We start from the raw sequence: 17,150 nt of genomic DNA, 5'->3' as shown, positions 1-17,150 counted from the left end.
CTCCTCATTGGCAGGACTTGTTATCTGCTCTGCTGTTAAGACTTCCAAGAGGGTTGTGAGTAAATGTTTTGAAACTTCCCATCAATGTGTGGAGCTTTTCGGTTGGCTAGGAAATATTGCAATTTATAATTAACCAGTCTGAAGTTGTGTTTGTATTTTCACACTGCTTTGAGACTATTTTAACTCAAGTACATTTCATAAACAATTACATAGAAACAGCAAATAACACAATGAATTACACATGAAATATTAGGGCACTTTCAGACCTGTAGATCATTGGCTTTGTTCCTAAACTAAGGGTACTAAAGGACTAAGGGTTTGAGGTTTACACAACAGCGATGAACTTAACATGGAAACGTTTTTTCTTTGCACAGATGACAACTTTGTCAAAACGATCCCTGACACGGATCCATGAAAACGACTAAAACTCTGTATTATCTATGCCAGGCTAGTAGTTGGCAATGTCACTTTGTAAAGAAACTCCGCAGGTATGCATTCTTTTACAGAACACTCACGGCAAATGCGCTTGTCTATAGACTAAACATGTAATGCGCATGTGCATGCCATCACCGTTTTCATAGATTCACTTTTTTGTAGTTTACACAGAGACAATAACGGTATCATTTTCAAGAACTTGCACTTTGAAAAGTTTGTTTTTTCAGGCCTCCAAAACGCCGTTGTCGTGTAAATGAACAGCCAAAATGCACAAGTCTTCAGTTTTTAGATGAAAACGGTATTGTGTAAACGGCACCTTACAATGCTGCATTTTCTTCTTGGTTCGGTTCGCTTTCACAAGACGTTTCAAAGCATACCAAAATGTGTTTATTTGAGTAAAACTTTCCTCTTATTGGTCAGATTTTCCTCTGCAAAGTTAGGCTTTAGCTGTAGCTGTCAAGACACAGGCAAACACTTGTACGAATGTAGCCATCATTCCCGCTCTAACTGATAAATTATATATATAGTGGGAATCAAGGCTTCGTCGGCATAGCATTCTTGCACTGAATGGAGAAAAGTAATTGCACAACATTTTAAGTTGAAGAGGCATTGTTTAGTGTTCAACTGTTTAGTGTTCAACTGTTCAACTCTGAAGGGGCATTATGGAACCCGTGGGCAATCCTATATAGGGCCCAGTTTTTCAGCCCATTTCATACCCATTTGGGTCCCACATACACCTGTTGCCTGGGAACTAATGTTGAATTCTACAGGATGTCCGCAAGATGTGTGTGTTGCGTTCTTTAATGGTCCGCAGGGAAACAAATGCCGTAAGTTTGCGGCTCCATTGTTGCAGTAAACTTACACAATGTTCTTGAATTAATAATTTATAGATGCACACTGGTCTGACATTGACTTTACATTTTCATGCCCATAAACACGACGCAGAACAAAACAAACTGTGATTGGTTGCGTTACATGTCAGTCAAACGTCCTCTTGGGTGGTCCTTGACCAATGAAAACTGCGATAGAGTCCAGACTTTCTGCCGTCAGTCTGAAGGTCTGGCTATGTGAGATTAAAGCAAACCAAACTAAGGGAGAAAACACACCAGGTTCCGGAAAAAAAATGCTCCACGCGAACCAGGTGTGAAAACGCCCTTAAAGTTTAGAAGGACTAAAAATAGTATTTTCGTTTAAAATATACTCCAATTTACTTACAACTTCAAAAAATCTTTTTCAGTGTTGGTGCCCTAAAATAGTTCCCACCCTCATTTGTACTGTTTCGAAGACAATTGTTTTGCATGCAGACATAAATTAATATATTCAGAAACTGTCCTGGATTGGAATTGGAAATTTAGGTCATTACCATTTCACTTTTTCCCTTGAGTATACAATTATTATTCTGATCCACTGGGGAGTCGAAAATGACACAGATAAGCATGAACATATACATAAGTATGCACAATTTGCCTGAATGGTAAGGAAACTTCACAAAGTTTTTGGTTTGCAATGACATGAAGGTGAGGAAATGATGTGAGAATGTTCATTTTCGGGTGAACTATTTCTTTAAGGTACATTGACAATGACAGTGATCTGCAGCCCAAAGCAAGCAGAAGTCATTTATTTTCAATGAGATTTGAGGCGATATGAGTGGCAGCAACCGTTGCCGATGTGACAAAGGTGAGCATAGTTCAACTTCATGCAAATGAGTAGCGACGCCATGGGAGTGAAGACAGAGGACCTTACATGATCCGCCTCGTGATAGTTAGATATTTTAATCAAGTATGTACTGAATTTTGGATGCCACTTGAGTGATTTTGAAAGAGAAACAATACATTTCACACTTTATAGTTTGAAAATCTCTGTGAAGTCACATAGCTTGAGATTTTGCAAGACTGCGAGTTACAAAATCATAGTTCTACTAGTGTCTTATAAATGAGGAGCAACGGGAATGACACAGCATTCCTCAGTGAGAATGAACTAAGAAATTCCAGGTTTGTTGTTTCAAGAAGTCCTTATCTCAAAGACTAAAGTAAGGTGATCTCTGGTCCTTACCTGAAGGAACACGTATTCATCCTGAACCACGAGTGAGTTGGTCTCAATATAGCCAGAAAATGGATGCGTCCTACTGGATTCAGAGCAGGCTTGAGCTCTGCATGTCACATACTGACAATCTGTTGTAAGGAGAGACAGAAAAATGAGTCTAGCTGTTAATTAGATTCTGATTCTGGTGGCTTTGAGTTTAATAACCTCTGACTGCTTCTAGAATCTCTTAGCATCTCAGGAAGATCCAGAATTATGTATCAAATATTAAATGGAAAGTTCATTCAAACTCATTTAAAATATCAGTCAATATTTGCTCACCCTCCACACTGTAAAAAATCCAACTTATGTTTTGTATGACAAATTCAGCTTTTAAAGTGTATTCAACTATTTAACATGAAAAAGTTGAGATAACTAATTGACCCTAAGTTGAGAAAACTCAAATATTCTGCAGCTGGTTGCCTTAAACTTTTAAGTTTTCTCAACTTTTTTTTTTTTCTTTTTTTTACAGTGCAGTGACCACATGAAGAGAACTTGGTTACTATGAATTATTATTGTACCAAAAAAAAAAATCCTCTCCCTTTTGTGTTCCGCTGAAAAAAAGAGAAAGGGTTACACTTTATTTTAAGGTGATGTAGTTACATTGTACTTATTCAAATAAGTACTGAGTAATATTAATTAACTACATGTCCTGGCCCCCTTTTATATTAGGTGGCCTTAAGTACTATGTACTTACATCAAAAAATAAGTACAATGTACTTACAGTTTTCAAATTGTATTGCAAAACACTTGTGTGGTGTGGCAGGTGTGGTGTGGTGGTATGGGTAAGTTTAAGGGTAGGGTTAGGTGTAAGGGAAGCGTCAACTGTGTAATTACAAATGTAACTACAGAAATTAATTACAGACGTAATTACATGCAGGTATTTTTAAAAATGTAAGTACAATGTAAAAACATGTATGTACACAATAATTGCATTGTATCAAATGCTTAATTAAAATGTTAGTACATAATAGTTAAGGCCACCTAATATAAAGTGGGTCCCATGTCCTTACTATAGAGTTACAGTTAGGGTCGGGTACTATAGAGTTACGGTTAGGGTTGGGTTTAGGGTTAGTTGCTGATAATTATGCATGATTTACTGATATTACTATAGTAAGTACATGTAGTAACGAGTAACTACGTCACCTTAACATAAAAGGGACTTTCGCACCGGGTAGTTCTAGGAACTTAGTTCTAGGAACTTGCCTGGTTCCCCAAGAACTAATAGTTCCCCTATGGCCATTTTCCTGGTTGCATTCGCACTGCCAGTAGGAATTCTGAAGTGGCGTAAGGTTAGACCCTACTCTGAAGTAGGAGCTGGGTTAGACCCTACTCTGAAGAAGGAGCTGGGTTAGACCCTACTCTGAAGCCACTGGGTTAGACCCTACCTTGAAGTAGGAGCTGGGTTAGACCCTACTCTGAAGCCACTGGGTTAGACCCTACTCTGAAGCCACTGGGTTAGACTCTACTCTGAAGTAGGAGCTGGGTTAGACCCTACTCTGAAGCCACTGGGTTAGACCCTACCTTGAAGTAGGAGCTGGGTTAGACCCTACTCTGAAGCCACTGGGTTAGACCCTACTCTGAAGCCACTGGGTTAGACTCTACTCTGAAGTAGGAGCTGGGTTAGACCCTACTCTGAAGCCACTGGGTTAGACCCTACTCTGAAGTAGGAGCTGGGTTAGACCCTACTCTGAAGCCACTGGGTTAGACCCTACTCTGAAGCCACTGGGTTAGACCCTACTCTGAAGGCACTGGGTTAGACCCTACTCTGAAGGCACTGGGTTAGACCCTACTCTGAAGTAGGAGCTGGGTTAGTCCCTACTCTGAAGCCACTGGGTTAGACCCTACTCTGAAGGCACTGGGTTAGACCCTACTCTGAAGTAGGAGCTAATTTAAGGGCCTTTCATACCGGGTGGTTCTTGGTACTAGCAAGCTTTTAGAACCCAAGTGTAGTTTATTTAAATACAAACATGAACAAACTCAACTTGAAACATGAACATAAACCTGGACTTAACACAGAACTCACCAAACAGCAGTTTACACAAACAATACTAGACCAAGATGCATGGCAACATGAGGGCTTATATACACAGAGACTGATGACTAACAAGGAACACCTGTGAAAAATCAAACAATGAACCAATGACAAAACTGAACTAAGAATCCACATGACTAAATCAACCAATGAAAACATGACACAAGAGACTAGGGAAGCACATGACATGATCACATGGGGGCACAATGGAATTACATGACTGACCAGAAAACATGACTGATTAAACTCAAACAGAAAACATGAACATGAAACAAAACCAAGAAATTAGACATTACACCAGGGTGGTTCCCTGAGAACTAAAAGTTCCCCCAGGGCCATTTTCCTGGTTGCATTCGCACCACCAGTAGGAACTCGGAAGTGACGTAAGCTGTGCTTGTTGTTGTGACTTTTATTTTGATGACGCACCGGACCTTTATTTTGACGGCGCTGAGAACGCCAAAACCGGAGCACACAGCTCTCATATTCTCCGTCTTATGCTGCGTTCCAGTTAATTTTTATTATGCCCTTCACTTGCTAACTTCCCTCCGTCTCATTCACTCGGATATGCGTCATTGCTAGCGTTGCATGAGTGTCCACTAGGCGGAACCTTTGCAATGGCCTGAACTGGAACATCCTAAGCCCTGGAACCCACTATGGAGTTGATTTAATTGTTTAATGCAGAATTCTATATGTATATAGGTGTGTTTAGGTAGTTTTAAATGTTTTTAAAGGTCCTGTTTTTCCTGATTTTTTGAAGCTTTGATTGTGTTTATAGTGTGCAATATATCATGTGTTCATAGCCTGGTTAAAACCAGACCATTCTCAGTAGTAACTGAGTTATGGTCTGGCAAAGCTTCATAGACCATTTCCAAAGGGGCGTCACCAACAGGCGTCGCTCAAATGCCTCTCGGCGCAATTGGATAGATTTAAAACCAATCAGAGCGATGAGGGAGATGACGTATGCAGAGCGACGGAGAAACATCTGAGACTCTGGCCGTTTCTCATATGCGTTCTTGTCTGTACTTGTGTTCTCAAATAGGAAATGTCCCCGGTTTCCATTTCAGAAATCTGGTCACCTTACCTAAACCACATATTAATGTTTAATATATTATTTTTAAAATGTAAACGAAAAGAGGCAGGGTGTTTTATACTTCGTTTTATTATAAATATATAAGATAATCAATGTAGGCCTAGCTACGCGTTACCTGAACCACATTCGTGTGGCTATTATTATGTTTAATTTTTATTTAATTTTTTTATGAAATGAGGCAGTGGTGTTGTATGACATATTTTGTACGCGAACTTCTGACTTGCGTCCGTGACTTACCAAGTTTGACTCCGGAGAACGAACTCCCGAGGACGGGAGGACACTAGTCCGCCTACTCTGCTAATGGACAAGCAGCGTTCTTGACATCACTCAGTATATAGCCTATGTAGTGCAGGCAATGCATATTATCTTCAATGCATGTTTATAACAAAACGAAATATAAAAAAAACCCAGCCTCTTTTCGTTTACATTTAAAAAAACACACACACATAATATAGGCATAATATAGGCTATGATTATCACTGTAATAAATTAAATATGACACAAAACACAACCCAGTCTCTTTTTGTTAAATGTCAGTTTATGTGTGATCATCATTAGCAATTATAAAAGTATAAGTAATAGGTATAAGAAGCTATACAATAAATAAAGCAATTCAGTCAAAGTCAGCGCTAGGAGACTACAACGGTAAAGTTTAATATCTTAAAAATAGAAAGTTATGAAACTTCACTTTGCCCTCAGACAAAACGATCTGTCTAGGAACAAATTATAGATTAATGAGAGCAAAGATCAGCCGTTAGATCTACAAAAGACGAGATGGTTTAACCACTACAGAGACATCAGAGCCGACGGCAGACGGCAGAAGGACTGGCCGAGGAAAGGCGCCTCTCGGCGGGCTCAATGATCGATTGAGCGCCGCTGAACCACTGGAGCTCACAACTCCGAAAACGGCAGATCTAATTTTAAAAAAGGCGCTCTCTTTATAAATAAACCTCAGATTTGAGCTTTAAACAACTACATTCACGCCTGAAAAGGACTTAAAACTATATTTAGTAAAACATTAGCACTAACAGAGGGCTCTCACTAAGACCCATTCATTTAGCCACCAAAGGGCCAAGCTGGTATCAGACTTTTGCCGAATCCAGTCGGTAAGACAGCGATAACATCTTTTTTAGATATGAAGGCTTCGAGTGTTGTTCTTTGCTTGGGTTTTAACGAAAAGGAAAAGTTTAAATCGCTTAAAACAGACACGATAGCTGATTCGAACGAGTGATGCTCCACAGCGGCACATCTGCTAATGTCGCTGCGCTGTCCTCATCGTGTAAAGCCCGCCCCAACGTTTCTAATTGGTGCCGCGATTTCTAGGGTTTAGAAATGGGCTTGAATGGGGTCTTTGCCAGACTACTTGCAGAGCAAATCTAAATTTGCCGGAAGTTGTCTGGGTTTTCCCAGGCTAATGTGTTCCTGTTTCGCGTGTAAAAAAAAACACAGAATTTTTCACACAATTTACTTATCTGTATACCGCTGTTTTCACTGTCCTAAAAACGGCTCGAAGATTTCCTTATTCTATGAAGTCCCTCCTTCAGAAATACTTAACGAGTTCTGATTGTGCCAGCTGTTCCCGTGTTGTGATTCGACAGCAGCTTAGCGCACGTTGCCCGGAAAGGTCACGCCCCTTACCATAACGGGGAGATGCATGTGTTCAAAGTAGGCCCTGAAGGCCAAAGTTTGTGTTTGTGTTCAAAGTTTGGCCCTGAAGGCCAAACAAAGGTGATTTGACTCCGGGATGAAAATAACAGCGTCTGGACAACATGGCGACAAACACTCTACAAAAGCAACCGAACGCAACACTTCCTCTTCTCCACGTGGGAGAGCAACAAGACCACGCCCCCTTTTTTGCGTATTCTTCAGGGCGGAGGTTAGTCGACAAACTGTTCTACTGACGTCATTAAAGCAGGATGTACAGGGATGTAGACCAAACCGGTCGTTCAATGTAGGCTTTGAAAGGGAACTTCTGTTAAATAAAATATCTCGCTTGGCATTGAACTTTGAGCTTTATAATTTTACAGGTATTATTTATGCTCTAACAGGAACATTACACACTAACTAAAGTTTGAAAAATGGGATCACGAAGAACAGGACCTTTAAAATAATTAAAATATCACAGAGTTGTTTGTGGTGGGGTAAATTAAACGCGATGTGCGGTGACGTCACAATCGTGTTGCATTGTGGTATATGAAGCTGCCTGAAGTGTACACATGAAGTAGACTCGCTCCCTCGGTCAAAATCAAAGGAACGAGGGTCTGTCCATTTAAACTTCCCTCATCCACTTCATGAAGTGGAACGCACTTCAAAATGGCGGCAGGGATTAGGGAAAGTGCTTAGGGAAGTTCGCAAGTGGTCTAAAACTGGAGTGGAATGCAGCATTAGTTTACAAACTGTTTAACAGTCCTGTCTAATATGTTATTAAACAGAACTGTTATACAAAGAAAGTAGAGAGTGTATATAAAAAAAGTGTATATAATGTTTGATGTCCAATGTCGCTAGCTGAGCAGAAATACATAATCATGTTTCGCTTGGTTCCCTCCAAAGTTGCGTTGAATTTTCTCCTTAGCGTAAAGCTTGAGAGGTCCATCTATCACTGTTTTCCATGTTTGTAGAGTTAGTTTGTGGAGTAAATATATATAGGAGTGTGTTCACAGCTTTTTTTTAAATGGCGGGGGCTGGTGTGTCTTGTGCGTTCGGCCAATCAGTATACACTTCCTGCGGTGCGAACACGCCAATAGTTCTAGGAACTAAGAAAAGATTTCTCTGGTGCAAAAGCCCCTAATGTGTTACCAAAGAAAGAAAGAAAAACAAAATAATGGTGGGTAAACAATGACAGAATTTTCATTTTTGCGTGAACTATTCCTTTTAAACCAATGAGAGAAAGCAAGGTAGAGAGAGTGCGGGTCCTGCATTAATCTGCTATCAGATGGTGTATTTATCATGACGGTAATCCTGTCTAGCTGCCTGCAGGACTGGCTTTATCCTCAGCTTCGGAATTGATCCCCAAGCTCACGGGCTCTCGTCTCATCTCTTTTCCTCCTCTAACATCAGGTTTGAAGGAGGAGTGGACCATAGATCAGTAGATGGGATGTGAGAGGAAGGTAAAAGTGAGAAGACGCAGGAAAAAGAGAATTCGAAATAACCTTATATTATATACGGTGAAGGAGCTTTTCTTTGAACGGACGAGCATACTGAAGGAATGTATCTCTTTACTGAGCGAGCCAGTGTTTTGAGTCTGAATGAGACTCACAGTGAACGAAAGAAAAAAATATACAAGGTGAAAGTACTGCATGTTTCAGAATGAATAGAATGAGTGTCACGCTCTGGCTTGACTTGATAATCCACAATGAGGCTTGACTCAGATAAATGATAAAAACACTTTTAATAAACACTAGGAAACATACAGAGAAACTTACCAGCATGAATTGTAAACACAAGATGATGAACAGAAGATGACTGAGGGGTCAAATACACAAGATAACACAGGACTAAATGAAGGACAGGTGATGGTGATTAGTAGTCAAGGTAACAAACAAGGGTTGCTATGGAGACTAACAAGACAGCAATGGAAACACTGGAAACAGGACCTAAACCACAGGAAGTGAAAACCAGACACAGCATGAAAAATTTGAGAATAATATAATGAATATAATATAATATAATATAATATAATATAATATAATATAATATAATATAATATAATATAATATAATATAATATAATTAATATAATATAATATAATATAATATAATATAATATAATATAATTAATATAATATAATATAATATAATATAATATAATATAATATAATATAATAAAATATAATATAATATAATATAATATAATATAATTAATATAATATAATATAATATAATATAATATAATATAATATAATATAATATAATTAATATAATATAATATAATATAATATAATATAATATAATATAATATAATATAATATAATATAATATAATATAATATATTATAATATAATATAATATAATAGGCTGTAATAGGCTTTAATAGGCTATAATATAATATAATAGGCTATAATATAATAGGCTATAATATAATATAATATAATATAATATAATATAATATAATATAATATAATATAATATAATATAATATAATATAATATAATTAATATAATATAATATAATATAATATAATATAATATAATATAATTAATATAATAATTAATAAAATATAATTATATAATTAATATAATATAATATAATATAATTATGATATGATATGATATGATATGATATATATATGATATATGATATGATATGATATGATATGATATGATATGATATGATATGATATGATATGATATGATTGATATGATATGATATGATATGATATGATATGATATGATATGATATGATTGATATGATATGATATGATATGATATGATATGATATGATATGATATGATATGATATGATATGATATGATATTATATTATATTATATAATTAATATAACATAATCACTTTTTTTTCTTTTTCATCCTTTTGACGAATTCATTTTGATTATTTTTAAGAGTATTTTACAATGACTCTTATAATATTTGGAAAGTGAGCAAATTTAATTTTGAACAATTCACTAAGAATGTATTATTATTTTTTTATTATTATTATTAATTTATTAATTTAATTTAATTTAATTTAATTTAATTTAATTTAATTTAATTTAATTTAATTTAATTTAATTTAATTTAATTTAATTTAATTTAATTTAATTTAATTTAATTTAATTTAATTTAATTTAATTTAATTTAATTTAATTTAATTTAATTTAAAACAATAGGTAAAACTAGATTGCAGGACAGAATTGAAAAAATAAAATAAAAATAAAAATAAAAATAAAATACATAAATAAATAAATACATACATGCTAAGACCATTCAAATAATCTAAAGATTTGATGCGATGAATCAAAATTATCACCACAAAATTGCAGAATAGAATAGAATAGAACCAGTCAAAAAAAAAAAGAAAGAAAAAGAATTGAGTTACTGTGATGAATCAAAATGTTCAGAACTAGTTTGCAGGACAGAATTGAAGAACACAGACAAAGAAAGAAGCAACTCACGGCCATCAGGAGTGTGGGCCTCCATGTGCACAAGATCTGACTCCTTGTCCAGACCGGATACTGACCTGCATTAGACACACAACAGAGTGAGGAGAAAGACGTTTCATCACAGAGTATGATGTCTTACTGAAGGTCCATTTCAGCCAGCAAAGTGACATAAGAGTTGTGCGGTGCCATTTCTCCAAATGCCACACGATGGGAAAAAGAATCTTCTTGTAGTACTTTTTTTCAGCAGTAACTAGAAGTGTGTGTAATGTATTTTGTAGGTGTGCATGGTGGTGACAGTGAAGGAGTATAATGGAAATTAGAATGATGACAACTCCTGGAAACATGAGTGTTTGGTTCAAGTCCATACTAGTGCACTAGTCCTTAAACAAGCCTACCATTAGGTAGAGTACTAGACAGTGTCTTTTATAGCTCAAGTAGGCTGTACTAGAGACCACTCTTTCTCTATCTGACTCATGCACAAAGACAAACTACAAACATCCTTGAGATTTACACATAATCTTATACCTTATACTTATCTTATTGTGTGATTTGTTCACTTTGTAGTTACTTTGGTCAAAAACATTGACTAAGAATGTAAATGTTTTTCATAAATAGAAGCATGCCACTCTCAGCCAAGTAATATACCAAGAGGGTAAGTGACCAATAAAAGGGGGTCATTGAAATGAAGCAAGTAGTATTCAGCTGGTCCTGTGATCTCAATATGGCATAATGTAACCCATGTAAAATAAGACAACAGCTTCTATTGTGGGTCTAAAATAAAAGCTCAATGGTTTAATGATCGAAAAATGTTGAACATGTGTTTTAAAAATACTTTCCATTTCATTATGTGTGTTCATATTTACAGTCTAGATGCAGTATCCTCAGACAACTTTATGCCCTTATTTTCTTTCCATCTTGCTCAGCCATGTTTATTCTCTCCCTTTCTTTGTATCAATATTGAACAGGGAGAAGTTTTGCAACAAAGGTCTAAGAGCTCAAACATCTGTGCAGATTTCATCTCACAGACACAGAAGCCTATGCTTCTTCTAAGCAAAAGAGAGGGCAAACAAAGGACACACTTCTCAATTGCTCAAACTTTTTCCCCATTTCATCAATGTGTCAATGTCAACCAGCACTCTACTAAACTCTCCTTGTCTGTCCATAAAATTGTAAGTTAGTGACATTGTGGGAGAAATGGAGATGAGGTGTGATTGACAGTATCACCTACCAGTAGAAGCGGTTCGGAGTCACTCGCTCATGAACTAGCTGCCACTTTCGGCCAAAGTCAAATGAGCTATACAGCTGCAAAAAGAGAGGGGAAAAAAATAGGCAGCCATTAAAATCTGCAATCATTCGCTCTGTTAAGTTTAAGCCATGTATCCATTTGAAGGCAGTTTCTTCTCATCTCGATTAAGAGCCCTTTCTCAGAATATAACTGATTCGTCATTGTGATTTGTATTTCATTACATACTTGAATCATTGTGTGTGGTACTTTTTAAAGGCTTGAGCTAAACGCACAGTCCTTAAATCCGTTGTCATGGGTTAAGGAGAAGGCCATTATGGTTGGGCTTTTTCTAGGTGACTGAACACACAATCATATGGAAATATATGCCAATTTAATAGTGTGAAAATGGAAATCGTGTTTACTGCACATAAACATGGTTACGGGGGTCATATCATAAGGAATACATGTTTCTTGCTCTTTTGATAAATAAAACAGAGAGATAGATAGATTACAATGTACTTTAGATACAATGTATTTTCAAACTACAACTGAGAGAGAGAGAGAAGAATAGAATTCTAAATGTGTATTGATCTTTCAACTTATTAATATGTTATATATATATTTTTTTGTAATTTAATATATGTATATGTACATGTATGTTGGTGATTCACTGTAAAAATTAGAAATGCTTTGGCAATACATTGTAACAATTGTCATGCCAATAAAGCACAACTGAATTGAAATATAAAATTAATTTAATTGAGAGAGAGAGAGAGAGAGAGAGAGAGAGAGAGAGAGAGAGAGAGAGAGAGAGAGAGAGAGAGAGAGAGAGAAATATATAATGTATAATATATGTAAATATTATATAAATATATTTGACAAAACAGTCATTACCATTCAAAATCTTGGGGTCAGTAAGTTGTTTTATTTATTTATTTAGAAATGAATTTCTTTATTCACAAAAGGAGGCATTAAATTAATCAAAATATTTCTATTTCAAATACATTGCTGCTCTTTTGAACCTTTTATTCATCAACAAATCCTGAAAAAAAAAGGGAAAAAAAATCACAGTTTCCACAAAAGTATTAAATGGTTTCGATATTGATAATTATTTTTGTAATTATGTTATTTTGTCATTTTATTTTGTTTTATTTTATTTATGTTTTTAAGTATTGCTATTTAGGTTTATTTTTTGTTTTTATGTATTTATGTTATGTTAATGATTGTAGTGCTTCGATTTAAAATTATTTTAGTTCATGGCCAAGGCAAGCTATATTTTCAGTTTTTCAACTAATATTTACATTCTATTTTGTTTCAGCTTTATTTCAATTAACAGAAATGTTTTAAATAGTTTTAGATTTAGTTAACGATAATAACCATCTTTTAAAGTGTATTTTACAATATATATATATATATATATATATATATATATATATATATATATATATATATATATATATATATATATATATATATATATATATATATATATATATATATATATATATATATATATATATATATATATATATATATATATATATATATATATATATATATATATATATATATATATATATATATATATATATATATATATATATATATATATATATATACACTGTAGGTTAAACATATAGGGAAAAAAATTATAATAATGAAAAAAAGCTGGTTAGCACTTTTGCATTTGTAACATAATTTTGGCCAGTCTCCTACTGTACTGTATCTCAATTATCCGTTTTATTACCACAAAGTCAGAGTCAACAACAATACATTTCCCTTGAGATGTGTTTAGGTAATAATATTTAGCAAAATTCTATCCTTCTAAATCTGTTCTCATTATTATGGCTCAAACTCTGGGACGTGACAGACATGGGGCCATACAACAGACAGAAACAAGGGAAGAGAACTGGCAGAAGTTAAAAGCACAAATCATTTGAGCTTCAGCACTTTACCTGGAGCTAGCAGCGCGTGAAACAGAACACACATTATAATGTGTCTGAATGGAATTATCTGGACTTGAAGCTACAAGGTGAATCTCACGGGAATCTTAATGGATGAGATGAGTCCACTCAAGTCCGGAGGGAATTCATTTGGAAGTTTCTGCCCCACTATGTGCTCTGTACATGTATCTCAATCCATGGAAAAGAACAGGCTATACCTTCAATCTCCAGAGAAGCAAAGCTGCAGCTTTCTAGAGCCATTACAGCATTTCTCAAACTAGGGGCCGTGGGCCCCCGGGAGTCTCTCTCAAATAGCCGGGAGGGGGGTGGGGGGGTGCAGAAACTTTCTATATTTCGAACAAAATTGCACAGCAAGCAATATGAATGCAACAGAAGCAGCATTTTCTGCAGTTTGGGGTTCCTATTCAATTTCCTCCACAGACATTTCAAATAAAGTGTTTAATCGTACCAAACCATTCAGCTCTGAAAAACGAGATGGGGTCCGTGAACAGTTATGAACTTATGAAAGGGCTAAATAAGTTAGAGAAACCCTTTGTTAGGGATCCTTGTTTTTTGTATTTTTTTGTATTCTGAGGCATGTAATTTTTTGCGCATTAACAAAAACAAAATACAAAGTGCCAAGTGTGTTGTGGAGTAGTCACCCTTAAATTGGAGTAGTTGTTCAAATGTTCAAAAGAACAGAGACACGAGTCAAAAAACATCTGAAGATTGCATTGTACGCCTTGACAAGTCACTGAACATTACATTAACGCAGAACAAAGAGGGTTAGCATCACAAGCTGTTTACTGACAGGAGCTGGAAGCCTCACACAAACACTCAATAACAGGGCTGATGCTTTTGATGAGATCTGAAAAGACTGTTTCTGAGAAGACTGACCCGCATTAAAGCCCCATCTATCCCAGAAATACACAATGTTCAAAAAGTACAAGAACGCAAAAATACAGAGAGCAGACAGTTGAAAAATATCAAACTAAAACTGAAAAATGTACATTTAAATCTACAAATCAAACTAATTTAAACTAGTTAAACTAAAAGTGCCACCCTATTTACATAGCAAAAGCACTCGCGCCCATCTGTTCGCCCATGGGCGTGCTGGTCTGAAAACGAGGTGGCACATTGTTGGCACATTGCTTTTTTGAGGCAACTGAAATCGACTGCACCATTGACCAACTGAAACCTGGTGTTAAGTCAATAGCCCAGTATTTTTGTGTTATTTAAAGGGCGTGTTAGTAATATGTGCCTATAGGCGGGTGCTATTGACTCTGCTTATTACACACACAGGGATGCGCAGCAGCACACAAACATTTTTAAATATTAAAAAATAAAAGGATTCCTCTCTGGAGAAGCGTTCAGTCTTTCCGCTCGCAAATCCCGCCATGGTGCAAGCGCTACTGGCTTGAGACTCTGATTGGTTTATTGCACGTTACGCCCAAAACACACCCATGACTCTTTAAGAGACTAGGTACAACCCTTTTGGACCATACGCCTGGCCAAACTTTGACTAGTTTCTGTTGTTAAACTAGCAAAAGTGGATTCGGACACGTCCTAAGTGCATCTGCACCATGCGCTTCAGACCATGTGCTCAGATCGTTAAAATAGGGCCCTCTGTATCTCTCTGCCCTTATAAAAGAGGCAAAAACTCTCACAACAAAAACTGTACTAAGCAAAAGAATTTGCTTCTATGAGTCGAAGTGAGTGGGAAGTAGGAGAACAGAATGCATACTCAGATCTTTTGACACATAGAGTCATGTTTCCCCATACATTACCAGAAGGATTATATGCCAGACACATTAAACATACTGTCAAAGAAGTGCAGAAAGACCCCTTACTGATTCGAAACATCCCACCAGCCGGCTACATGACATATGAGTGCCAGCATGACCCCTACAAGTTGCTAAACACATGGCCTAATTTCCACTGCTCTAATTGTGTTTCTGCATGCCCAGCCGCACAATTAATGGCAAAGCCTGGCGCATTCCTATTACACTGATTGATGCCACTGTTGATCGGCCCCCTGCCGGGAATAGCGCGTTGTTATTCTAGTCCTACAGTGAGGAGGCACCGACCCAGTCAAGCTCTGGCCTATTTCAACTACGATTCTTTATGATTATTGATGGCTAATGGAGACAGAGAGTTAAAAAAGTGGACAGAATACAGAAACTGATGTTCCTTTGAACATTTCGTTGGGGAATTTGTGTAACTTTTGAAGAAATATTTTTAGCTGTCTGTATGATAACAATATTTTGTTAGGATTTTATGTGAAGGAAAAGTTAACCCAAAAGGCAATTATACATCACACTTAAAAGTAAATGAATGTTATTGTATATTGTAACAGTAGTTCATCACATTCATGCAAATGTTCCATTAAGGATTGACAATGACACAAAGTGTCCAAATAACTTATTGGGCCCTATCTTGCACCCAGCGCAATTGACTTTGTACACCGACGCATGTGTCATTCCTATTTTGCACCCGCGCAAAGCGCGCTTTTCCCTCCACAGAAGCACGTCTCTAAACTAGTGAATGAACTTGCGCTACCTGGGCGGTTCAGCGCAAAAAAGGAGGCGTGTTCCGGCGCAAACAATCCCTGGTGCTATTTTGCTGTTCCATTAAACAATTGCGCCACTGACCAGAAAAAACCTAGTCTAAAGTCAGTGGCGCGTTGTGCATTGTTCATTATGCTATTTTAAGGGCGCATGCTTGACCATAATGTATAGCGTGCACAACGCGCATACACTTTGCTCATGTAATCTACACAGATGCAACAGTTATTTTTGCAAATCATAAATTGTTACACTAAAAAATATTAACACATGAGATGACGGAAATCATTGTGGTGTGCCACGAAGATGTGAAAAAATAGGCATAAATCTAGCTTACAAATTATTCAGGCTAATTGTAGTCTAATAATTAAGGAAACCTGTTTGCTCAATAGTGGCAACTTCTGGCAAGACATATATGTATATAAGGACATCTAACAAATTGGTTTGTCCGTCAAGAACCAGGAAAAAAAATCGGTGAGGGTGGACGCAGCGATGTCCTCTGCTGGCGTCAGGTCCTGAGTAGAGGCAGATCCACCTCCCGTTACACGGCGTGCCCGATTGATGCTGGCAAGCTTGGACTTTCCCCGTCTTCTGATGTCATTGTAGCGCTTGCGGCACTGGTGCGACGTCCTGGGGATGCCAGCTGATGGAACAATTGTGGCTATTTCCTCCCACGCCTGTTTA

At 36.5% G+C, this 17,150-nt stretch overlaps 1 protein-coding gene across 1 annotated transcript in view; it reads right to left on the bottom strand.

Annotated features, from left to right (window-relative positions):
* The window catches only part of sorcs3a (sortilin related VPS10 domain containing receptor 3a), a gene marked incomplete at both ends in the record, with an annotated part of 376,847 nt that overhangs the window by 118,430 nt on the left and 241,267 nt on the right, over positions 1-17,150 (bottom strand). Inside the window, 3 exons of the mRNA XM_079813000.1 lie at positions 2,488-2,606; positions 10,747-10,811; positions 11,963-12,036. Of these exons, the coding sequence (XP_079669126.1) occupies positions 2,488-2,606; positions 10,747-10,811; positions 11,963-12,036 (258 nt within the window). The remainder of the gene's footprint in view (positions 1-2,487; positions 2,607-10,746; positions 10,812-11,962; positions 12,037-17,150) is intronic.

This window comes from Gobio gobio (genome assembly GCF_949357685.1).
Source record: "Gobio gobio genome assembly, chromosome: 3".
NCBI classification, from domain to species: Eukaryota; Metazoa; Chordata; class Actinopteri; order Cypriniformes; family Gobionidae; genus Gobio; species Gobio gobio.
The sequence above is the reverse complement of the archived record's forward strand: the minus strand, read 5'-3'. Positions and strand labels throughout refer to the sequence as shown.